At 44.9% G+C, this 26179-nt stretch overlaps 1 protein-coding gene across 5 annotated transcripts in view; it reads left to right on the top strand.

Moving 5' to 3' along the window:
* Window positions 1-26179, top strand: part of adgrv1 (adhesion G protein-coupled receptor V1) — an 892784-nt gene that overhangs the window by 260523 nt on the left and 606082 nt on the right. For all 5 annotated transcript variants that reach the window (XM_070885047.1, XM_070885038.1, XM_070885028.1 and 2 more), the window contains 7 exons: window positions 3885-3984; window positions 7719-7898; window positions 10960-11123; window positions 20020-20113; window positions 20689-20767; window positions 21845-21983; window positions 25851-25992. In XM_070885047.1, the coding sequence (XP_070741148.1) occupies window positions 3885-3984; window positions 7719-7898; window positions 10960-11123; window positions 20020-20113; window positions 20689-20767; window positions 21845-21983; window positions 25851-25992 (898 nt within the window). The remainder of the gene's footprint in view (window positions 1-3884; window positions 3985-7718; window positions 7899-10959; window positions 11124-20019; window positions 20114-20688; window positions 20768-21844; window positions 21984-25850; window positions 25993-26179) is intronic.

Raw genomic sequence — 26179 nt, 5'->3', positions numbered from 1 at the left:
TTTTGGTGTCAAATAAGACTTCTGTCATATTGTTGATTACATTGGCGCATGGAAGGCTCATTGGTTTGGCAAAACTTCTCACTGATGGTATCAAAATTTAATGCTATGGTCAGCTTCACATCTATAAGCAGTAGCATCCTTGTGCTGGTAGTTATCTGGAGGTCAGGCTTGAGGTGATACAATAAGTGTGATAGCTTTGCTCATCATTGAAGTGTGATAGCTTTGCGCATCAGTCATTGAAGGTTGGCATGCAGGTACAGCAGGCGGTTAAGAAAGCAAATGGCATGTTGGCCTTCATAGCGAGGGGATTTGAGTACAGGGGCAGGGAGGTGTTGCTACAGTTGTACAGGGCCTTGGTGAGGCCACATCTGGAGTATTGTGTACAGTTTTGGTCTCCTAACTTGAGGCAGGACATTCTTGCTATTGAGGGAGTGCAGCGAAGGTTCACCAGACTGATTCCCGGGATGGTGGGACTGACCTATCAAGAAAGACTGGATCAACTGGGCTTGTATTCACTGGAGTTCAGAAGAATGAGAGGGGACCTCATAGAAACGTTTAAAATTCTGACGGGTTTAGACAGGTTAGATGCAGGAAGAATGTTCCCAATGTTGGGAAAGTCCAGAACCAGGGGTCACAGTCTAAGGATAAGGGATAAGTCATTTAGGACCGAGATGAGGAGAAACTTCTTCACCCAGAGAGTGGTGAGCCTGTGGAATTCTCTACCACAGAAAGTAGTTGAGGCCAATTCACTAAATATATTCAAAAGGGAGTTAGATGAAGTCCTTACTACTAGGGGGATCAAGGGGTATGACGAGAAAGCAGGAAGGGGGTACTGAAGTTGCATGTTCAGCCATGAACTCATTGAATGGCGGTGCAGGCTAGAAGGGCCGAATGGCCTACTCCTGCACCTATTTTTCTATGTTTCTATGTTTCTATCTGTCTTTAGGCTGAGATGTTAAACTGATGGCCCATCCAGCTGTTCAGTTGGGCATCAGATCCCATGGCATTTTTTCAAAGAAAAGTAGGGAGTTCTTCCAGTATCCTGGCTAACATTTATCCTTCAACCAAAACCATCAAAACAGATCAACTGTTTATTCATCCAATTGCAAACTCATGGCCTGGCACATCCCTCACTCCTCCAGCACCATCAAGACAGATGACCAAAAAGGAGTTCAGTGAAGAGCATAGAAGAGCATGCCAGGCATACCTGAAAATGAGATCTACAACACAGGACTATATGCATGCTAAACAGTGAAAGCAGTATGCTATAGATAGAGCAAAGTGATCCCACAACCAATGGATCAGCTCAAAGCTCTGCAGCCCTGTCACATCCAGTCACGTATAGTGTTGGACAATTAAGCAACGAACAGGAAGAGAGATTCCATGAATATCTCCATCTTCAAATATGGCAAAACCTATCACGTTGTGAAAAAGACAGTACTTTGGCCATCTTTGGCCAGAAGTGCCGAATGGATGAGCTTCTTGGTCTCCTCCTCAGGTCCCAATCATCACAGATGTAAGTCTTCAGCCAATTCACTTCACTCCATGTAACTGCAAGGAATGGCTGAGTGCACTAGGCACAGCAAAATCTATGGGTTCTGACAACATCTTGATGGTAGTACTGAGGATCTGTGTTCCAGAACTAACCTTTCCTTGAGCTACGCTGCTCCACTGCAGTGCCAACTCTGGCATCACCCGACAATATGGGAAATTGGTCAGGTATCTCCTGTCCACAAAAAGCAGGACAAAACCAACCCGGCCAATAACCCCCCTGCCTACTTCCAATCATCAGCACGGTGATAGAAAGAGCCATCAACAGTGATATCAGGTGGCACTTATTCAGCAATAACTTGCTCGCTGATTCTCAGTTTTGGTTCCACCAGGACTACTTGGCTCCAAACATAGAAACATAGAAAATAGGTGTAGGAGTAGGCCATTCGGCCCTTCGAGCCTGCACAACCATTCAGTAAGATCCTGGCTGATCATTCACCTCAGTACCCCTTTCCTGCTTTCTCTCCATACCCCTTGATCCCTTTAGCCATAAGGGCCATATCTAATTCCCTCTTGAATATATCCAATGAACCTCATTAGCAGAATTCCAGAGCTGAGGCGAAAGTGACTGCAGTTGATATCAAGGCAGCATTTGACTGAGTGTTGCTCCAAGAAGCCTAGTAACGCTGAAGTCAGTGTGGATCAGGGGGAAATATCTTCAGTGGCTGGACTCATACCTGGTATGAAGGAAGATAGTTGTTGATGTTGGAGGCCAATCACCTCACCCCGAGGACATTGCTGCAGGAGTTCCTCAAGGCAGCCGAATCCCCTACCTTCAACATCCGGAGGAGCCACCTTTGACCAGGAACTCAACTGGACCGGTGGCTACTAGAGCAGGTCAGAGGCTGGGTATTCTGTAGTGAGTGTCTCACCTCCTGACTCCCCAACGCCTTTCCACTATCTACAAGACATAAGTCAGGAGTGTGAATCATAGAATCATAGAAATTTACAGCATGGAAGGAGGCCATTTCGGTCCATCGTGTCCACGCTGGCTGACAGAGAGCTATCCAGCCTAATCCCACTTTCCAGGTCTTAGTCCATAGGCTTGTAGGTAACAGCATTTCCAGTGCACATCCAAGCATTTTTTAAATGTGGTGCGGGTTTCTGCCTCTACCACCCTTTCAGGCAGTGAGTTCCAGACCCCCCCCACCCTCCGGGTGAAAGGAATTCCACTCAAATCCCCTCTAAACCTCCTACCAATTACTTTAAATCTACGCCCCCTGGTTGTTGACCCCTCTGCTAAGGGAAATAGGCCTTTCCTATCCACTCTATCTAAGCCCTTCATAATTTTATACACCTCAATAAGGTCTCCGCTCAGTCTCCTCTGTTCCAAAGAAAACAATCCCAGCCTATCCAATCTTTCCTCATAGCTAAAATTCTACAGTTCAGGCAACATCCTCCTAAATCTCCTCTGTACCCTCCCTAGTGCAATCTTTCATGTAATGTGGTGACCAAAACTGCACACAGTACTCTAGCTATGGCCTAACTGGTGTTTTATACAGTTAAGCATAACCTCCCTGCTCTTCTGTATATATGCCTCAGCCAGTAAAGGCAAGTATTCTGTATGCCTTCTTAACCACCTTATCTACCTGGCCTGCTACCTTCAAGGATCTGTGGACATGCACTCCAAGGTCTCCCTTACCCTCGGTGGCTGTCTGTCCCACCTGTGACATGAACTTGGCTCTCGTGTTGGACTGTTCAGCCCCTAAGTACTCATGGTGGAAGCAAGTCTTCCTTGATTCCGAGGGACTGCCTATGATGATGATCATGATGGTGTTCCTCTACACTTCTCAGTATCCCCAAATGTGTTACCTCACATTTCTCCTCCGGATTAAATTCCATTTGCCACTGTTCTGCCCACTTGACTAATTGATTAATATCTTCCTGCAGTCTGTAGCTTCCTTCTTCATTATCAACCAGACAGCCAATTTTAGTATCATCTGAAAACTTCTGAATCATACCCCCTACATTCAGGTCTAAATCATTGATTTTTTTCCACAAGAAGGATGGAATACTCTCCATTTGTCTGGATAGGTGCAGCAGCAACAACATTCAAGAAGCTCAACACCATCCAGCACACAGCAATCCACTTGATAAGCACCTCATCCATTAGTCTAGACATCCACCCCCTCCACTATTGGCCAACCATGTCCACAGTGTGGCCAAGACTTCTGATGTAGTGCTTGTCCTATCTGGCACCATGATTTTCTATATAGGATGTTCTGAGGTCGTGAAAGGCGCAATATAAATACATTTAAATTTATTTTATATATATTTCTGTTGTGTTCTCTCTTTTTATTCTAATTGTGTCTGCGATCTCTATAACCTTATAGGGTGTTCTGAATGCATCTCTTCTGGTCCACCTATTTGATGATGGTATTCCTGAAGAAAAGGAGGAATACAGAATTATTTTGTCAAATGTCAGAACTCAAGGTAATATTCTACCGCATTAAGTAGAGTATTTTTGAGGCTACACTAACATGACGTATTTATGAGAGAGGGACAGTGCATAAGGAAAGGGATTCATTGTAGATCTCTGCTAGCAAGGAGGCTAGTAAGGGGGTTGAGTTAGGAGGGGATCAGGAGAACAGAAGGTGAGTCTCCTGGAGATGATGGGGTGAAATTTCCCTGAGTGGACCTAGTAGTCACAGTGGGAAGCCTGGTGCATTTTGAGGGGGATCTGCATTTAAGGACATAAGAAATAGGAGCAGGCCATTTGGCCCCACGGGTCTACTCCGTCATTCAGTAAGATCATGGCTGATCTGATCTTGGCCTCAACTTCACCTTCCTGCCCACTCCCCATAACCCTTGACTTCCTTATCATTCAAAAATCTGTCTATCTCCACCTTAAATGTATTCAATGACCCAGCCTCCACAGCTCTCTGGGGTAGAGAATTCCAAAGATTCACGACCCTCTGAGAAAAGAAATTCCTCCTCATTTCCATTTTAAATGGGTGACCCATCGGGACAGCGGGCTGTGGCTGGAGTTTGAGCAAACCAGGTCACCCTGTTGGCTCTAGGCCATCGCAATATTGGGCAGCCCGGCCGGCCTCCGGGCCGAAGAAAGAAAGTCTATTAGGGAGGTGGGATGGGGGAGCCTTGATATTTGATGGGGTAGCTAGCTGGTGTGGCACAGTCCAGACTGGATCTCTGGAGTCTGAAGGGACCACTTTGCCTAAGCCAACAGCTGATATTGGTTGGAGAGTGTACACCGCATGCTCCACCATGTCCGGTTCAAAATGACAAATTAGGCTCCTATTGATGTCACAGGACCCCAATTTCCATTTTAAATGGGCTTTGTTTTTTATTCATTCATGGGCTTTGTGTGTCGCTGGTAAGGTCAGCATCTATTACCACCTGCCTCCAGGTAAATTTTCGCCTTCTCCACATGGCTGGTGCAGATTTCCCCAGTTGCAGAACCTGTCTGATTTTCATTCCATAGAAATCAATTGAAAGAAATATAGTGGGTTCTGCAATGGTCAGGTGATAAGCACAGCACAATTACTGCATATGCTGTGTAAATGACAATTTAACCTAAACTTAATTAAGACTCTTCGGGGTCGAAATTCGGTAATGCCGTTTTTGAGGCGGTGTCACCACCTGAGTGCTGGTTTTACCGCCAGGCGTTGGGTGCAGGCTACAACTGTCAAAATCAGTTTTTACGCCCAAAGGTGAGAGCAGCAGTAAAAAGGGGCGTTACACACTCATCCTCGTGCAGGAGCTGAAGAGGCCTACTGAATTTTGCATCGGGAGGCTGCCGCCATGCTAGCTGGAAAACAAGAAGAAATGGGAAGAAAGAAAAGAAATCTCAAATTTCTCCAACCTGCACACAAACTTTCCCACTGTTACAACTAATGAAAAAATGAAGAAATAAATAAAGAAAAAAACATGCCTAGCTCTCTGGTCGATTCTGCCCAAGTTCAGCTGTTTACTCACCACTTTTTTCAGGCTGTACGGCAGCAGTACAAAGCAAATATCGCAACAGAGGCGTTGTATGCTGGATGACATCACCATGTGGGTGGCATTAGCAGGCATAGCGTTGCCTCTTGACGTCACTTATTGTCAAAGGTAGGCCATTGCCGCCTCCCGTGCACGATAACAGGCAACCAAATTTCGACCCCTTAGCTCCCTCCTAACTTATTCTTTCCCTGCGAACGTTTTGTAATGAAGGGGCTATAGGGAGGGATGAACTTAGTGCAATTACTATCACTAAAGAAGTAGTACTCGGTAAAATAATGGGACTAAAAGCGGACTAGTCCCCTGGATCTGATGGCTTGCATCCTAGGGTCCTAAAAGAAGTGGCTGCAGAGATAGTGGATGCATTGGTTGTAATTACCAAAATTCCCTGGATTTTGGGGAGGTTCCCGCAGATTGGAAAACAGCAAATGTAACGCCCCTATTTAAAAAAGGAGGCAGACAGAAAGCAGGAAACTATAGACCGGTTAGCCTAACATCTGTCATTGGGAAAATGCTGGAGTCCATTATTAAGGAAGCAGTAGCAGGACATTTAGAAAAACATAATTCAATCAAACAGAGTCAGCATGGTTTTATGAAAGGGAAATTATGTTTGACAAATTTGCTGGAGTTCTTCGAGGATGTAATGAGCAGGATGGATAAAGGGGAACCAGTGGATGTGGTGTATTTGGATTTCCAGAAGGCATTTGACAAGTTGCCACATAAAAGGTTACTGCAGAAGATAAAAGTTCACGGGGTTGAGGGTAATATATTAGCCAGGATAGAGGATTGGCTAACAGAAAACAGAGAGTCGGGTTCAACGGGTCATTTTCAGGTTGACAAACAGTAACTAGTGGGGTACCCCGGGGATCGATGCTGGGGTCTCAACTATTTACAATCTATATTAACGACTTGGATGAAGGGACCAAGTGTAATGTAGCCAAGTTTGCTGATGAAACAAAGACGTATGGGAAAGCAAATTGTGAGGAGGACACAAAAAATCTGTAAAGTGATAAAGACAGGCTAAGTGAGTAGGCAAAGATTTGGCAGATGGAGTATAACGTAGGAAAATGTGAGGTTATCCACTTTGGCAGAAAAAATAGAAAAGCAGAATTAAATTTAAATGGAGAAAAAGTGCTGCAGTACAGAGGGACCTGGGGGTCCTTGTGCATGAAACACAAAAAAGTTAGTATGCAGGTACAGCAAATAATCAGGAAGGCAAATGGAATGTTGGCCTTTATTGCAAGGGGGATAGAGTATAAAAGCAGAGAAGTCCTGCTACAACTGTACAGGGTATTGATAAAGCCACACCTGGAGTACTACGTACAGTTTTGGTCTCCATATTTAAGAAAGGATATACTTGCATTGGAGGTTGTTCAGAGAAGGTTCACTAGGTTGATTCCGGAGATGAGGGGGTTTATTTATTAAGATAGGTTGAGTAAATTGGGCCTATACACATTGGAGTTCAGAAGAATGAGAGTTGATCTTATCGAAACATATAAGATAATGAGAGGGCTGGACAAGATGGATGCAGAGAAGATATTTCCACTCATAGGAAAACTAAAACTAGGGGACATAGTCTCAGAATAAGGGGCCACCCATTTAAAACTGAGATGATGAGGAATTTCTTCTCTGAGGGTTGTAAATCTGTGGAATTCTCTATCCCAGATATGTTTAAGGCAGAGATAGACAGATTTTTGACTGACAAGGGTTATGGGGAGCGGGCAGGGAAGTGGAGCTGAGTCTATAATCAGATCAGCCATGATCTTATTGAATGGCGGACCAGGCTCGAGGGGTCAAATGGCCTACTCCTGCTCCTATTTCTTACGTTCTTGTAACTTTTCCATGTTTTCTACTTCCAAGATAGCCACTCCACTTCCTAGCCATCTTTTCCTGAATTGGTTACAGCAGGATGACACAGCGTGTTCATATCTCCAAAAATATCATCAATGTTACTCTTTTGTTGATTGACTGGGAAATATACTAAGTGACCTTTGCTCCAGGTGTCTTTCTTTCATCTTACAGATGACTCTTCCCCATCCCTCTAGTCCTTGAGTGTGATTTGAAATTCCAGGAGGAAGTTTCTTAGCTGAGATGTAACAATGTATCTGTTGGGCAGTGTGTGAGTTCTGAAAGATAATGAATTGCAGTTACAATTACCTGATGTTTTCAAGAAAAGCAAAAGATCATCATTTTTTTCTCTCTTTTGGCAGGTGTTCCCGCAACAGGTGCAGCTATTATTGATAGCCAAGGATACAAAGCTGTTCTTCTAGTGGAAGCCAGCGATGAGCCACATGGGATAGTGAAGTTTGCTCTGTCGTCTCAAACTGTTTCCATTCAGGAAGGAAATAAAACCATTCAGCTGTTTATCAGTAGGGAATTTGGATCCCTAGGTAACAAAATATTGATTAGAACAACGTTAAATTATATTGTTTGGATAGATGTGAAACGAGACAAGGGAACTTGTTAGTTTGCTTCCTTTTTGTATTATGATGTGAAATAGTCAAACGTATAATAATCAAGCTAAGCTACACCTAAGGAGTGAAACCTTGCTCCCAGTGTTTTTGTACTCATCGAGGGGTATAAATGCTATCTTTAATTCTAGTGATCTGAAACATGGGGCTCAATTTTCCCCAGTGATTTGCGCCATTTGTTTGGAGCAGGCTGCTTTTTTTGGCCTAAGTTTAAAAAACACAGTTTCCCCAATCAATTTGCATCAGCTCAGTTGATTACGATTTTTTTTAAGGTACGTTTTTTTTCAGCCAAAGGGGGCATAATAACCTGCCACCAGCGCCAATTATGGCCATATAGGCAAGTTTGGCCAGCTGAGAGTTACACCAGTTCTTTTTAGGCCAGCGTATGTGGCCTCTGCAGAAAAACCTTCTGGAGAGTTAAAGAAATCGGCGCAGGTAAGGAAATCGGCGCAAGTAAGTGCAGCAGATGACCGGACAGCAGCAGCCGGAAAGGTAAGAGAGAGAGAGAGGGGGAGGAGGGTGGGGTGGGAGTGAGAGAGGGAGTGGGGGGGAAGCCTTTCAGGTGTAGTTAGGTGTGGGCACCGGGAGGGAGGAGGCCACTCGGCCTGGGATAGGGATGGGGGAGCAGACCGGGAGGCCACTCGGCCTGGGATAGGGGCGGGGGAGCAGACCGGGAGGCCACTCGGCCTGGGATAGGGGCGGGGGAGCAGCCCGGGAGGCCACTCGGCCTGGGATAGGGGCGGGGGAGCAGACCGGGAGGCCTCTCGGCCGGGGATAGGGGCGGGGGAGCAGACCGGGAGGCCACTCAGCCTGGGATGGGGCGGGACCGGCAAGGCACTCGAGGCTGGGAAGGGGACCAGGACTGGCAAAGGACTCAGGGCTTGGGGGTGGGGGGGGAAGCTTGAGCTGAAACAGCACCAGCACTGGCAAGGGGCTCGGGGCAGGCTAGGGAAGCCTTTCAGCCAGGGCTAGGGGCGGCACCGGCAAGGGGCTTGGGGCTGGTGGGGTAGTGGGACTGGCAAAGCACTCGGGGGTGGCGGGGGGGAGTGGAGCTGGACCGGCAAAGCACTGGGGGCTGGGGAGCGGGATCGGCAAGGCACTCTGGGTGGGCGGGGGAGCTGGAGCTGGACCCGCAAGGGACTCTGGGCAGGCTAGGGAAGCAGACTGGCAATCCCTTCGGCCAGGGCTTGGGTGAGTGGGACCTGCACCGGCAAGGCACTCTGGGCTAGGGAAGCAGATCAGCAAGGCACTCGGGGCTATGGTCGGGTGGGGGAGTGGGACTGGCACTGGTAAGGGGCCTGGGGCAGGTGGGAGAAGCAGGCTGGGAGGCCATTCGGCCTGGGAAACCATTCGGCCTGGGATAGGGGCGGGGATCAGCACCGGCATCGGGGCAGGAGTGGGGGTGGGGGAGGGGGAGAAACTTTAATAATTGGAGCTAAGTTGCTGCACTATATTTTAATGTTTTTTAAGTTGATGCAATGTGTTTTAATGTGTTTCGAACTGGCTGTATGTCTTACTTTGCAGCCTCAGCTCGCATTGTGTCCCTGGTTACTGTGGCAGCCTGATCTTTTCAGCACAGATCAAGGCTCCAACCCCAAAATTAAAGGACAGGTTAGGTGATGCCAAAATCAAGAAATACAACGGGGAAACTTAGAGCATTTTTTTTTTGGCGTACTTGGGCTCCAAAAAATCGGTCGTACCTCTTCAAATATGCCAAAAACAAGCTTTGTTGGAAAATTGAACCCATGGTGAGGTAATAGAAGTATACGAGCTGGAACTTCCACCCACTGTTGTGAACTGTCAATGACTCCATCACAAATCCCAGGGAAGGATCATTTGAATATTCAGGTCGGGTTCCTGCAGTAATCATGGTACAACTAAAGCCCCCACCTCACCAAGACAATTAGCTTCATAATTTATTTGAATCCTCTTGGGGAACAGAGGAGCAACTTTGTTAGAGTATTTGGCCCACAATGGGACATACACCTGTTCTTAGCAGGTGTAGATCTTACTCAGATTATCGGGGGTCCTGTGGTAGAATTTCTGGGGATGTTTAGAATGTTGTGACTCATCTACAACTGCCAGAGCATCCTGGTGGAAATGGGTAAAGCAATCCTTCCCCTCTCCTGGAATGGAATTCCTTGGTGTAACTTCAGTTATAGCCCCCACACCAGAGTTTCTCCCTAGTTGTTCCAATCTTCTCTGGAGTTATATTTTTAACAATAGTGTTAATATTGTTCAGTGTTGTTATATAAAATAATGCAATTCTATTTGATATTTCTCTCACAGTTAAATTCTGTGTCCCTGAAATTATACAGCAGAATTATAGAGGAGCACTTAATACATTCACTGAAATGCTCTCCACAATCTTAATGTTAATCCATTTATAATAAATGGGTGAACATTGTCACAAATATAATCAAAAGAGGAATTTCAGATGAATATGTTAAGAGTTCATACCATTAGTGTCCTACAGCGTAACTTTAACCTATGTATTGTGGCATACCAAATGGATTTATGTGATTTTTGGAAAAAGGCCAATATACTAAATTGAGCCCGGCAATGTTGTTGGCAAATGAAGGCTTCAAGACATCAAATTTAATGATGTCAAAGGAGCCAAGAATTTTATGGGAGCCCTTAAAAGCATATATGCAATGTTTCTATTAATTTTTCTACCCCAGAAAACGTTGAATCAGCTGCCTGTTATACATCTCACCCAAGTTTCATTTCTATTGAAGTCAATGGGAATGAAAATTGGGAGAGAGATGTAACAAGTAAAAACATGTCAAAGCTAGGCTTACAAATACATAAGAAAGGATAGCACAGCTGGTCCAGTGAGCCTGTCCTGCCCTGGCAAGGTGTAATTTTCACACACGATCATCACATCCTCCCCATCGCCTTAATACTTTGAAATATACATTGTTACTACATTTTCTATGCTGTATCCTTGTTTTGCGTAATGTTTTCTTTTAATGTGTAGGTGCGATTAACATCACTTTTGAGACTGTTCAAGGGTCTTTGCTACCTTTAAACCTCATTGAGGAGTCGCTGGCTGAGCCTGGTCTCGATTTTCTGTCTGTGTCTGGTTTCGTTATTATGGAGGAAGGGGAAGCCACTACTGCCATAAATGTCACTATTTTAGAGGTGAATCAGAATTCTATTTGGAGAACTTACATTTGTAATATGGCATACCATGTGACCTGCTTAACTGTGACTTCTGCGATCATAAGTACAGAGCTGCAACAGAAGAGAATATAGTGATTTATGTACTAAAGTGACTTTGGCTGTAAGATAAATAGTAACTCAGGAACATAGGGACTGGAATAGGATGTTCAATCCCTCCAGCCTGTTCTGCCATTTAATTAGGTCCTCCCCTTTGTTTTGTCACATTTTGATTGCAAAAAAACATGGAATGAAAATCAGCCGGGTTCTATGGGCTCAATTTTCCCCAGGAGTTGCTCTGTTTTTTTTTGGAGTAGGCTGCTTTTTCTGGTCTAACTTAAAAATCCCTAGTTTCCCCAATCAATTTGCACCACCACTTAGTTGTGTTTTTTTTTAGGTAAGTTTTATTTTCTCAAAAGGGGGCGTTACCAGCCACCTACACCAGTTCTGGCCATTTAGGCAACTTTGGCCAGCTAATAGTTATTCCATTTCTACCGAGGCCAGATATGTGGCCACTTGAGGAAACCCTTGCGGAGAGTTAAAGAAATCGACGCAGATAAGTACATCGGAGGCCATTCGGCCTGGGATAGGGGAAGGAAGCGGAGAGGACCTGGACCTGAACCAACCAAGCCTTAGCAATGTTAAATAAATCAATGTGGATTGCATTTGCAAACAAGAAATAAAAAATTGAAGCCCTACCTTCAGCATCAAACTCCAATTCACCTTTCTGCACTCAGCCCGGAAAGGCAGCGGTCTGGTGCGGGAGGCCACTCGGCCTGGGCTAGGGGTGGGAGAACGCACTGGGAGGCCACTCGGCCTGGGCCAGGGGCGGGAGAACGCACCGGGAGGCCACTCGGCCTGGGCTAGGGGCGGGAGAACGCACCGGGAGGCCACTCGGCCTGGGCCAGGGGCGGGAGAACGCACCGGGAGGCCACTCGGCCTGGGCTAGGGGCGGGAGAATGCACCGGGAGGCCACTCGGCCTGGGCTAGGGACGGGAGCAAGCGAACTGGCCGGCATCGGGGTACACAGAGCGGCTGCAATTCAACGGAGAGGCTGCAATTCATCGGAGAGGCGTGGGGGGAGGGAGGGAGGGACCTGGCCGGTATCGGGGGCCACAGAGAGGCTGCAATTCAACAGAGAGGCTTGGGGGTGGGAGGGGGGAGGGAGGGAGCCACCTAGATGGCATCGGGGGCCACAGAGAGGCTACAATTCAACGGAGAGGTTGGGGGTGGGGGAGGGAGAGAGGAGAGGACAAAAGATCTTTGGATGTGGTCCATCCATACAGACCTTGGAGAGAGAGAGAGAACTGCGAACCTGTGCTGCCTGCTTTCCTGTCGTTTTGAGCTTCTTTGAAAGTTTAACTTTAAATATGGGGACAATTCTGACAATGCCATATCTTGTGCGAGCGTTCTGCATCATTGTGCTACGTGGGAGACAATTGATTAGAGCTCAACACATCAGGAACATCAGAGCCTGTAGGCTGCTGGGCAGGAGGCCATACGCACCTCGAGAATGTCGAGACAGGCGTTTGTACCTGCATCTGAATGATGCAGAATGTGTCAGAAGGCTGCGTTTCCACAGAGAAGTTGTCCGTGCGATCTGAGTTGCTGAGAGCAGACCTGCAGCCGCGAAGCATCAGGTGGACTGCTTTGTCAGTTGAAGTGAAGGTTACAGCTGCACTTTCATTCTATGCCTCCGGATCATTTCAATCTACAACTGGAGATGTGTGCGCCATCTCTCAACATGCAATACATGTCTCCATTTGCCAGGTAATGGCTGCACTGTATGCGCAGAGGAATGACTTCATCAAGTTCCCAATGACCGCCCAAGCAATTCATGACAGGGCTGTGGGGTTCTCAAGGATTGCTGGCTTCCCAAAGGTACAGGGCTGCATTGATTGTACCCACATCGCCTTGGGATGTTCAGGAATAGAAAAGGCTTCCACTTAATGTGCAGCTCGTGTGTGACAACATGCATTGCATCATATCAGTTGATGCAAGATACCCTGGCAGCACCCATGATGCGTTGATCCTACGTGACAGCTTTATATCTACCATGTTTGAGCAGCAGCCAGAAGGGCAGAGCTGGCTACTGGGAGACAAAGGGTATGGCCTCGCCACCTGGCTCATGATGCTCCTACGGATGGAAGCTGACCGTGAATATAACATGTCGCACATTGCAACGTGCAGCATCATAGAGAGGACCACTGGCATATTGAAATAGCATTTCCAATGCCTGAACCATTTCTTGATGTACTCCCCTGAGATTGTCGGTCAGTTCACTGTTGTGTGCTGCATGCTGCATAACTTATCCATCATGAGGCAGCAGCAGCTGGTAATGGAAGACTCATCTGCGGTGAGAGTGGCTGATGATAATGATGTGGAAGATGCAGGTGACGAGGAAGAGGAGGAGGAGGAGGAGGAGGATGATGACGAGGATGAGGAAGCTATGCAAGTGCCTGAGGCTGGAGCACGATGGCGGAGGAGGGCGGGCCATCGTGCTCCTTTAACAATTGCTCGAGCCTTGCGCCAGCAGTTCATCCGTGAACGCTTTACTGATGCCTGAGGGCTCAGCGACAACTATTCCACATGGACATGTTTAGTTTTTGGAGCTGTTCCGTAATGTTGTGTTGTGTTAACGGTACATGATTCAGTTTTAATGTAAAATATATTTTATTCATAAGTTTACAATGTACTTAACTTTACCGTAATAAAATTATTCTTGTATCAAACTTTAATATGACTCAAGATCACTTAAAAACTTTAAGATCACTTCCAAACTTGTAAATTTACATAACTTACAAAAAACTTTTAATGTGAGAATATTTACAACAGTAACAACATCAACAACATCAATGACAGCAGCAAGGAAAGGCGACATCCATCTCTTATCCCCCTTCGTCTAACACCACCCGCTGCGCTCGGTCTTGGACTCTCCACCACCCCTGTCTGCAGGCGGTGGAGCAGTGATTCTGGGCATGCTACCAAGCTTATTCCTTCTAACATCTCGGGTAATGGGCACTTCTTCATGGGGCGGGGGAGGTTCAGGTGGTAATGTGGAGGGCCCGGTTTGGGGCTCTTCAGTGGCTGGTGTGGGGATTGTAGTGGGAGTGGCAGTTGATTCTGTCAATGGGTGCATGGTCTGGGTGTGTTCCCTTATTGCAGCAGCTAATTCACACTTGCCCTCCCTCACGCACCCTGACAGTGTCTCAGCGAACTGAAACATTCCCTCCCTGATGGCCTGTGTCATTGCCAGTATCGTCCTTTGCACTACCTCTGACATTCCCTCCCTCATGGCCACTGCCGTACTTTGCACTACCTTTGACATTCCCTCCCTCATGGACACTATTCCCTCACTGATGGTCACGGACATTGTTCCCATTTCCCGTGTCATTGCTATTACTTCTCCCAAAAGTACCGCTACCTCATCACTCACCCCACTGATGGTGTCCAGGATTGATCGAGTAAAGTCAATGCTCTCCGCACTCAATGACATGATCTGAACCACATCTGTTGCATCCTGCATCTCAGGAGTGCGTGGTTGAGTTCTCTTTCCCCTCACCCTGGATCTGCCTTGCTGCATCCCACTGGGACCCGCAGCCTCAGACTGTGGGGCCCTGGGTGTGCCTCGCTGCTTCCCAGTGGGACCCGCAGCCTCCGACTGTGGGGCCCTGGGTGGGCCTCGCTGCACCCCACTACTTGGACCCTCAACCTCGGAAGGTGGGAAACCATGGAATGTCCCACCAACACTCAAACCACTAGTCACAAAAGGGGGGAAACCATGTAATGTCCCACCAGCCTCAAACCACTAGTCACAGAAGGGGGGAAACCATGTAATGTCCCACCAGCCTCAAACCACTAGTCACAGAAGGGGGGAAACCATGTAATGTCCCACCAGCCTCAAACCACTAGTCACAGAAGGGGCTAAACCATGGAATGTCCCACCAGCCTCAAACCACTAGTCACGGAAGGGGGGAAACCATGGAATGTTCCACCAGCCTCAAACTACTAGTCACGGAAGGGGGGAAACCATGGAATGTCCCACCAGCCTCAAACCACTAGTCACGGAAGGGGGGAAACCATGGAATGTCCCACCAGCCTCAAACTACTAGTCACGGAAGGGGGGAAACCATGGAATGTCCCACCAGCCTCAAACCACTAGTCACGGAAGGGGGGAAACCATGGAATGTCCCACCAGCCTCAAACCACTAGTCACGGAAGGGGCTGCCAATTCCATGAGCTGCATCTGCTCCATATTCAGTACAAAAGTGGCAGCTTCATCCAGCTCAGGCCACTCCTCCTCCACTGCCGCCCCCCCATGTTCTTGGTCTTGAGGATTGGATTGTGATGTTCTCTTCAGGCTAGTCCGCGTCTGAATCTTCTGCATCTTAAGGATTGGTCTCAAGTTCTGCAAAATATAACAGAACGAGCAAATGGTTAGCAGCAAATTGGGGCAGGATGGGTGTCATGAGTAGGCTCACACATAGCAGGCCAGGCAGCAGGTTGATTTGAAGGGCCACGATGAATTTTTAGGACTTACCCTCTTCCTCGAGTGTGGGCCCAGCTTGTGCAGTACTGATTGTTTTTCTCCAGGCAGGACCCACCAAAGCAGCGACCCTCTCTTTCAAGGTTGTCAGTGCGTGCACATTTGCCAGGCTTCCTCCTGTTTGAGTTCTTTCCCTTTTGTTGTGGGCCAGTTTCTTCTGCAAAGATGAAAATGCAACATTTTAGAGAGGGTGTCAATTGAACAAATACTTTGGTTCTGTCTTCACGAAGGAAGACACAAATAACCTTCCGGAAATACTGGGGGACAGAGGGTCTAGGGAGAAGGAGGAACTGAAGGAATTCCTGATTAGTCAGGAAATTGTGTGAGGAAATTGATGGGATTGAAGGCCGATAAATCCCCAGGGCCTGATAGTCTGCACCCCAGAGTACTTATGGAAGTGGCCCGAGAAATAGTGGATGCATTGGTGATCATTTTCCAGCAGTTCCTATGGACTGGAGGGTAGCTAATGTAACACCACTTTTTAAGAAAGGAGGGAGAGAGAAAATGGAGAATTATAGACCTGTTAGCCTGACATCAGTGGTGGGGAAAATGTTGGAATCAATTATTAAAGATGAAATAACAGTGCATTTGGAAAGCAGTAACAGGATCGGTCCAACTCAGCATGGATTTATGAAAGGGAAATTATGCTTGACAAATCTTTTAGAATTTTTTGAGGATATAACTAGTAGAGTGGACAGGGGAGAACCAGTGGATGTGGTGTATTTGGACTTTCAAAAGGCTTTTGACAAGGTCCCACACAAGAGATTGGTGTGCAAAATTAAAGCACATAGTATTGAGGGTAATGTATTGACGTGGATAGAGAACTGGTTGGCAGACAGGAAGCAGAGAGTCGGGATAAACGGGTCCTTTGCAGAATGGCAGGCAGTGACTAGTCGGGTGCCGCAGGGCTCAGTGCTGGGACCCCAGCTATTTACAATATAGATTAATGATTTAGATGAAGGAATTGAGTGTAATATCTCCAGACTTGCAGATGACACTTAGCTGGATGGCGGTGTGAGCTGCGAGGAGGATGCTAAGAAGCTGCAAGGTGACTTGGACAGGTTAGGTGAGTGGGCAAATGTAGTATAATGTGGATAAATGTGAGGTTATCCACTTTGGTGGCAAAAACACGAAGGCAGAATATTATCTGAATGGCGGCAGATTATGAAAAGGGGAGGTGCAACGAGACCTGGGTGTCATGGTACATCAGTGATTGAAAGTTGACAGCAGGCGGTGAAGAAGGCAAATAGCATGTTGGCCTTCATAGCTAGGGAATTTGAGTATAGGAGCAGGGAGGTCTTACTGCAGTTGTACAAGGCCTTGGTGAGGCCTCACCTAAAATATTGTGGTTAGTGTTGGTCTCCTAATCTGAGGAAGGCTGTTCTTGCTATTGAGGGAGTGCAGCGAAGGTTCACCAGACTGATTCCCGGGATGGCAGGACTGATATATGAGGAGAGACTGAATTGACTGGGCCTGTATATACTGGAGTTTAGAAGGATGAGAGAGGATCTCATAGAAACATATAAAATTCTGATGGGACTGGACAAGTTAGATGCAGGAAGAATGTTCCCAATGTTGGAGAAGTCCAGAACCAAGGGACACAGTCTAAGGATAAGGGGTAAGCCATTTAGGACCGAGACGAGGAGAAACTTCTTCACTCAGAGTTGTTAACCTATGGAATTCTCTGCCGCAGAGAGTTGTTGATGCCAGGTCATTGGATATATTCAAGAGGGAGTTAGATATGGCCCTTATGGCTAAAGGGATCAAGGGGTATAGAGAGAAAACAGAGGAGGGGTACTGAGGTGATGATCAGCCATGATCTTATTGAATGGTGGTGCAGGCTCGAAGGGCCGAATAGCCTACTCCTGTACCTATTTTCTATGTTTCTATGTGTTTATGTGTCTTTCTGCTGTGTGGGACATCTACAGTTGGTCACATTTACAATTGCAGTTGCATTGAATAAATGAAAATATTACTTACACTAACTACTTGACCAAGGTCCTGCCATTTCTTTTTACACTGGCTTCCAGATCTCTTGGTGTTCACCACTGCGCAGAAATCTTCTGCAAGTTGGTTCCAGCATTTCTTCATTTCTTTTGGTGGCACTTTTATGTGACCTCGGCTGGTATTCAGCTCCTGCCATCTGTTCTCATCACAGTAACTAGTGTCTGCACTTCAAGCAAGAAATTCTTTGTCCTTGGTCCACGTTGCTGTATTGCTGCAGCTGCTCTGATACACTCACAGCACTTTTCAAATGCTCTTAGGCACACAGTACAGGTTGAGCATCCAAAATCCGGAAACCTCGGGACCAAGGCTGTTCCGGATTCCGGGTATTTCCAGATTTTGGATTTTGAGTCAAGGTAGGTAGGGTCTGGCAGCCGAGGTGAGGGGGGAGAAGTGGGGGGAGCCGGGACTGGGGGGAGAAGGGGGGTGGAGCCAGGGCCAGGGGGAGGTCGGGCCGCCGAGGGCCGGAGCGAGGTAGGGTCAGGGCGAGGTCGGGCCGCCGAGGGCCGGGGCGGGTGAAGACGCGGTGAAGTCGGGGCGGACAAAGTCGCAGCGAAGTCGGGCCGGAGGTCGGGCCACCGTGGGCCGGAGCGAGGTAGGGCTGGAGCGAGGTCGGGCCGCCGAGGGCCGGGGCATGCGAAGTCGGGCCGCCAAGGCAGGGGGGGGGTCCGGGTTTTGGAACATTTTCTGGTTTCCAGATGGCTCCACCACGGATCGGCCCAGTGTCCGGATTCCGGAAGGTAGCAAATTTTTTTTAACTCCGGCTTTTGGACGCTCAACCTGTACTGATTTTGCATGCAGCAGTGATTTTTCCAAACACAGCACTCCTTCTGGCACGCAGACCCAAGTAGCTCTTTAAAAATGGCCGATTGCCAACTCGCGGCCATCACTTTTCTCCACCGCGCATGTGCAGACGTCTCGACACATTTTCCAGCGCAGAACACGGGCCCCAGCCCCCGAGGCGACTGACCACGCCGCGCAGCTGCAGAGAAGAGGCCAGAGAGCGGCGAAAGTTGGAACATTTTTTTCTGGAACATCTCCGGACATACTGAAATGGGCTCGGCCAAAATTGAGCCCAATAATAGGTGGGCAAACTGCTCCACCAGATTACTGCCATTTGGTGAGCACAAATATTTACCCCCAGCCATGCAATTTTCTGTGAGAGGAACTCCACACCGAAGATGAGAATCCCAACCAAAGTATTATATCCAGATAAAGACACTCAAACTGAAATCATTCAATACAGTAGATAGACATCTACCATTGTAAGCCTCAAAATTACTCAGTAATATTCAAATTCCTATCTCAACTAATTTGATGATGGCATGAACCCATCTATTTTCAATGGTTTATTGTCTCCATAAATTTAGCAAAGAGAGGGATTTGATGCTAGCCATTGAATTTGTTTGCGAACATTGCTGACAGTATTTTTTAATCTTCTTGTTTTTAATGTGAAAAGGTGCTGAATAATGGTCTTGAAATGTCATCCAATGAGCTTTTAGTATTTGCCCTGGTTGCCTTAGTTAGATTCTCGAGGAATATGAACATATGAAAAAGCAGTTGGTCCAACAAGCCGGCCCCATATTGTCAAGGTGCAACCTATGCACACCATGAGTCACATCCTCTGAGAGACAAAACACTGAGAAAATAAACCTTGGACCAATTTAGGAGGAAAAGAACTCTGGGAAATGCCTCTCTAAACCCTTAAGGCGATTAAACAATTTCCAGGGGACCATTGTGACACATCCCCCAATACCCCACCTACCTTCTATACATAATGATGTCAGCCTCAGCTAGGAGCTCATCCTGCACCCTTTTGAATGTTTTCAGCGAATCTGCACAAGCTAGCAAATTGTTCCATAGGTTGACGACCTTAATGGGACTGCTGCCAGCTGCTTGGGAAAAGGCAAGTTTTTTTTTAAATTCCTTTTTTTTTGGTCCAGGAGAGCGTGAGTGCATCATAGCTACTGAGGCCCTCCCTCAAAATAGCAGAGATTTTGAGCAGGCAATGCAATCACACCACCTGTCCATCTACCTGAAGTATTACTCAAACTTAAAACTGATTTCTGTATCTTTAATGTTCCCTTCTACCAGCTTGCTTTTAATCAGTCAAGTTAATGGGCCTGTAATTTCCCAGTTCTGACTTATTGCCCTTTTTAAATATATATATATCATCAAATCACAGGAGCCATGTCACTACGATTTGTTTCAGTGTCTTTTTGTGATTTGCAACATGAGTAGAATATATATTATGTAATTTTGTGATGTATCTGACTTTAAAGCAAATATATAGTTTTTGTCTGTTGTATTGAAATGTGTCTTTTGCAGGATGAAATTCCTGAATTGCAGGAGTTCTTCCTTTTGAATCTGACATCTGTGGAGCTCATCCAACATGATTTGACCACCTTCCCTCCTAGACTGGGTGTGTATTCCGTGTTTATATACCTACATATTTAGCTGCTTAATATAACAAAATTGATTCCCCTTATCAATGACGCTTTTAAATATGTGTATATGCTCTCTAATCCTTTGGGGGCTCCTATGATCCTATTCTGAACTGGGTTTCTCTCCTCTGCTATGTGCCAGATTGGTTCCTACTGTTACCATCTCCAAACTATTCCTTTGCTTCTCCTGTTTGTCTCTGAATTAGACTCAATCCATCAATGACTCCTGCCTAGAGGCTCCTTCCCCTGTTAATTTAAGTCCTTAAATAGTGAACTGATTTTTCTCATATCTGCCCTTATCCAAATTTACCTCTGCCATCCCTTGATCTCCACCACTAAACCACCAAACCTAAACCTTCCCTATTTGTCCTTTCACACACATGCACTGTGCTGCTCGGTATCCAATCTCGTCTCCCATTTTTCCTTTCCAACCAGGTCTCATCCAACCATACCTCCGTTCTCCACGTACTTTCAGCATCCTCTTCTATTTTTATCTTTTGAAATTAATTCAGTCATTTACTTTTGGTTTTAAAGGTGTGGTTTTAATTTCTAGATACTGCAGGTCAAGTTTCCCAGATAACTGTTGATGCAAATGATGGTATAAAAGGAATCATCCAATGGCAAAACATTCAGTAAGTGTTTAATCAAGAAAATCAACATGTGTTACTATTTAATACAAATCTATTTTACTTTTATATATTTATGTATGCATTGCTTTGTACAGTAATAACATTTGTTTAATTTACTATTATATTTTTTAACTTTGAAGTTAATTCCATACTTAAGTGTGCTCAGTTTATTCAAAGCTTCTATTTACTTTATTATGTAATGTGTTGTAAAATCTTACTGATTGTCAAACAGAACCACAGCATGAGCCCATTTTTGAGCAAAGACAGTCTTGTGTTTGACACCCAAGGGATTTCTTAAAGTTTGCCTACTTCTGATATACTGTGGTGATGGCAGATAGAAATCAAGAATATTAGAATGTATGGAATGAGAAAAGGACACCAGCCCTACTCCATTCCACAGACCATGTACCCTATCAGACTCTAAACATTCATGATGGACGGTTCTGAATTATACCGATTCGTAAAAGTAATCAGTATCTATCCAAGTCCCAACACATCCTCCATAGTAAAACAGGGCAGATTTCCCTGCCACTGCAGTGGTTCAAGGAGAAGGGGCAACGAGGGATGGGCAATAAATGCGACCTTGCCAGCATGTCCCAGATCCTGAAAACAAATTTTATAATTTGTTAGTGTTCTATTAACTTTGCTGATAAAAGTTTCATATAAAGAGGAAACTTTGAGTGAATCATCAGTAAATATGCCCACATTTTATCCTTTTAACTCAACCTTTTAAAAGTCATCTGTGAAACTTCATTCCTTGCATTCTGAAAGTTGAAGTAAATATGCTAGTGCCTTGCAGCGATAAGTGACCAGTTACTTGGACACATTCCCTCACTTTACTTAAAAAGGAAGGTGAAGGATATTGTTACACAGCACCATCTGCTCAGTTTGGCTCCAGTGATTAGATTTTATAATTTAAATCCAAGAGCCAATACTAATTTTAATTGGAATCATTTTAGCTGTATTGGTCCAGTTAAATTATTTATGTTCAGTTGTGGTTAAATTCACAGTTTCTTGAACTGTACTGTCAGAATATTTTGTTACCTAATGGATAAGTTTTTACTATTCTTTTTCTTCAAGTTTTGAGGTGAATGAAACCAATGAAAATCTAACCTTGGTGATCTATCGAGATAGGGGCACCTATGGAAATGTATCACTATTTTACTACCCCCAGAATCTGGAAGCTCAACTGGGATGGGATTTCAATGTGCCACCAATGGTAAGAAGTAATTTTGCAATAAAGTTTCAAATTTGGGGGATGAAACCTTGATTTTTAATATGTTTGGCTAAATTTTCATCTGCACTGCACTGGAGGAACTGGTCTTGCCCAGGAACAAGAGAGGGGGAAAAGTGAGAGAGACGCATTGGCTAGAATTTCCTGGATCGCCATGCAGAAATTATGCCAAAATTTACATCAGTTTCTGCTTGTCGATGGAAACTTGCACCAGATTTCCTGCGGAGCTCATTTGCCTATAGCGTAATATAAAAACCAGTACAAGCGCAAATTCAGCGGTAAAACCTTGCCTTCTAATTTCTATATTTGAAATGATTGAAGAGAGGCTTAAATTAATAGCTGTTTTACTCATGTCCCAATAAACGTGATAAAAACCATACAACTGTATCCTAACATTTGTACTCCATTGTATATTTATTTCAATAATCAGACATTTATAAACTAAGGAAGCCCAAATATGAGTTTTTAGAAAACCAGATTTGAAGAAGGGACTGAGTGTAACGTAGCCAAGTTTGCTGACGATACAAAGATGGGGGGAAAAGCAATTTGTGAGGTGGACACAAAAAATCTGCAAAAGGTCATAGACAGGCTAAGTGAGTGGGCAAAAATTTGGCAGATGGAGTATAATGTTGGAAAGTGTGAGGTCATGCACTTTGGCAGAAAAAATGAAAGAGCAAGTTATTATTTAAATGGAGAAAGATTGCAAAGTGCTGTAGTACAGCGGGACCTGGGGGTACTTGTGCATGAAACACAAAAGGATAGTGTTATGTCTTTAGATGCTCTGATAATGACTCCACGAGGCAATGTATTGTACTTGAACTGTAGTGACCTTAGTACATTTAATGTAACTCCAGAGTGAGGATCACACATGGTGGCCTGCCTTTTATACTTGGCCTGGCCTACCTGTACAGATAACCTACAAGTCTCCCACTGCAGTGCCCTCTGGTGGCACACCTTAGTGACCATACAGCTGGTGTACAATTTTCCCATAGTAGTGCCCTCTGGTGGCACATCGTATGTAATAGTACAGGCGTAACATGTCTAGATACATGACAGATAGTATGCAGGTACAGCAGGTGATCAGGAAGGCCAGTGGTATCTTGGCCTTTATTGCAAAGGGGATGGAGTATAAAAGCAGGGAAGTCTTGCTATAGCTATACAAGGTAATGGTGAGGCCACACCTGGAATACTGCGTGCAGTTTTGGTTTCCATTTTTTTGAAAGGATATACTTGCTTTGGAGGCAGTTCAGAGAAGGTTCACTGGGTTGATTCCAGGGATGAGGGGGTTGACTTATGAGGAAAGATTGAGTAGGTTGGGCCTCTACTCATTGGAATTCAGAAGAATGAGAGGTGATCTTATCGAAACGTATAAGATTATGAGGGGGCTTGACAAGGTGGATGCAGAGAGGATGTTTCCACTGATACGGGTGATTAGAACTAGAGGGCATAATTTTAGAATAAGGGGCCGCCCATTTAAAACTGAGATGAGGAGAAATTTCTTCTCTCAGAAGGTTGTAAATCAGTGGAATTCACTGCCTCAGAGAGCTGTGGAAGCTGGGACATTGAATAAATTTAAGGCAGAAATAGACAGTTTCTTAAATGATAAGGGGATAAGGGGTTATGGGGAGCGGGCGGGGAAGTGGAGCTGAGTCCATGATCAGATCAGCCATGATCTTATTGAATGGTGGAGCAGGCTCGAGGGGCCGTATGGCCTACTCCTGTTCCTATTTCTTATGTTCTTATGAATAGTAACTACAGCTGGACCACATGGTTTCTTACAACCACCTTTATAATTGTACTGCTGAATTGGGCCAATATTTATTTATTTACAAAATCTCTCCTATCCAGTGCATCAATCTCTATTTTAGCAAATCACATATTAACTATTCCAATAATTCAGCAGTTGCTCTTTAGTTATTTACAAAACATAAGTGGCAGAATTAAACTTAATGACCACAATTCTTCAGAGATTACACATGTGCACTAATGCAGTGGAGAATTCTCTGGATCTTACAATTTACATATTCAGATTGAACGTTCATTAAAATAGGCTGATTGTGCATTGGAGAGACACTTGAAAAAGTATGTGAATCTCTAGGGCAGACACTTCTGTTTCTATTTATTGGTTAATATTATTTATATAGAAGAAAAATGATATTTTTAATAAAAGAAGCATCAATAGTTCTAAAATTATCTCTTGCCTAAAAATTTAAAAATTCAGACCAGAAAAATACAGTTACCCCTTAAGTTATGTCACAATCAGGTGGTGTCTTTGGATCCTGCTGCGCCTAACTTTGAGTAATTCTGCATAAATCTACGGCAGCGCATTACTGCCGTAAATGCAGGAAACTCGCATAAGCTAGTTTTCACATGGGAAACGAGCTATGTAAATTAGTGGTGGAGGGTTTCAGCAGCTTCAATTTCCTAAGGCTTCCTCCGGAGATGCAAGTTGGTCTGTGATTGTAGTAGGTGTATGCCCAGCTCTGGATTTGAGGCCTTTTAGCTGTTACCTCCTAGCCAGGGAGTGGGTTTGCACTTGCGACCATTTTAATGACCTGGTGGATCAAAAGCTTGAGCAATTGCCTCCGTATACTGAACGGGCAACCCATAAGAGGGAAAAAATACCCTCTTGTGTTCATTGAGTCAATAGCCATCTGATACAAATATATAAACCCTTCTAACCAAAAATATGAAGAATAGTGTTTAAAAAAAGACTGCAATTAAACACTAAGGTGCAGATGTAGAAAATATTTTCTGCTTTAGAAATCATTGGTCCAGATTTTGCTCTCAGTGGCGAAAGATCATCTTTAGCCATTCACCTCATGCACAGTTGCCCAGAGACTTTTCGCGGGCCTGTCAGCGGAGATTTCTACTAATCTGGTATCTAATCCAGTACAGCTCCCTTTACAGGAAATTTGTGGCGTATGTGAGCAGGTAAAGCAACAGCAAGGCTCTTCAGCCAATCAGATTAAAGTATCCTCACTGAGACATGCAGACTGCAAACCAGGAAGTAAAAGACAGTCAATATAAATGACATTTAAATTATTGTACAATAAGCAAAATAAAGGGACATACAGATGGGATTAAGGAAGAGAGATAATAGAGAAAAAAAGAAAAACAAAAAAGTATATAATTTTTAAAAAATCTACAACGTTAATTTTCTACTGAGGGAATGAGACTCAAAATGCATTTAACTGTGCATGTGTGGATGCAGAAATTTCTGTCCAATTTACCCAGTAATAATGATAAATGCTGATAGCCTCACCATTATTATTACAGCAGAATCCGGGCCATTATTGAAGTCAACCTGTTTCTGTTCAGAAGCATCATCTATGAATCAAATAGTTAGATGAATCTATATTTCTTTCTGTTGGATTTGTTATTCACAAATATAATTTCACCATAAAGATACTGCTCAATCGGCACGTGTCGGTAGTGATGCTCAATTTTACACTTCTCAAGCACCTGACCAGCTGCTTAACGAGCTGAAATGAATTAAAATTCACAAATTTAGCATGTTACTTGACCAACTATAATAAATGCACAAGTTCTGTTGGGAAATTTTCATATAATCTGATTTACGTTCTCCTTCAACTAAATTGGCACCCTACACCCGAATCTGCTAGCAGCTGTTATCCGACTGTTGCTAATAGTCTTCAGTGTACTCACTCCCATGACCACTACACAGCTAATTCAACATAAAACCCTCTGAAAACCCCCAGTCAGCATCTGCATACCGAATGTCAGCCCACATATTGCCATCCCTACAATCAGCAAGTTCCGTTTGTTTTCTATTGAGACACTGCAGGTGATCTTTAACACTGTGGTAATTTGTTTTTCTTGAATTTTCAGACTATTTTTTTCGGTGATGGGGAAAGATACAAATATGTTGAGGTTGCAATTTTTGATGATGATATTCCAGAAGGAGATGAGGATTTCCAGCTGATTCTCACTAATCCTTCCTTAGGACTAGAACTAGGGGAAAGAACCACAGGTAACAAGTAGAATATCTGCTGCACAAATGACTAGTGCATTGCCCTGACCAGAGGGCAATGCACAAAAACATATGGATTTTAATCCATTCTGAAGGTGGCAGAATATTTGGGGTGATTTTCATCCTGCTGTCATTCAGGCCAACAATAAGAAAGCAACAGACATGACAGCTGGAGGAAATGTAATGG

Source organism: Pristiophorus japonicus, chromosome 1 (genome assembly GCF_044704955.1).
Source record: "Pristiophorus japonicus isolate sPriJap1 chromosome 1, sPriJap1.hap1, whole genome shotgun sequence".
In the NCBI taxonomy this organism is placed as follows: Eukaryota; Metazoa; Chordata; class Chondrichthyes; family Pristiophoridae; genus Pristiophorus; species Pristiophorus japonicus.
Note: the sequence above shows the minus strand (reverse complement) of the source record. Positions and strands in the feature narration are given on the sequence as shown.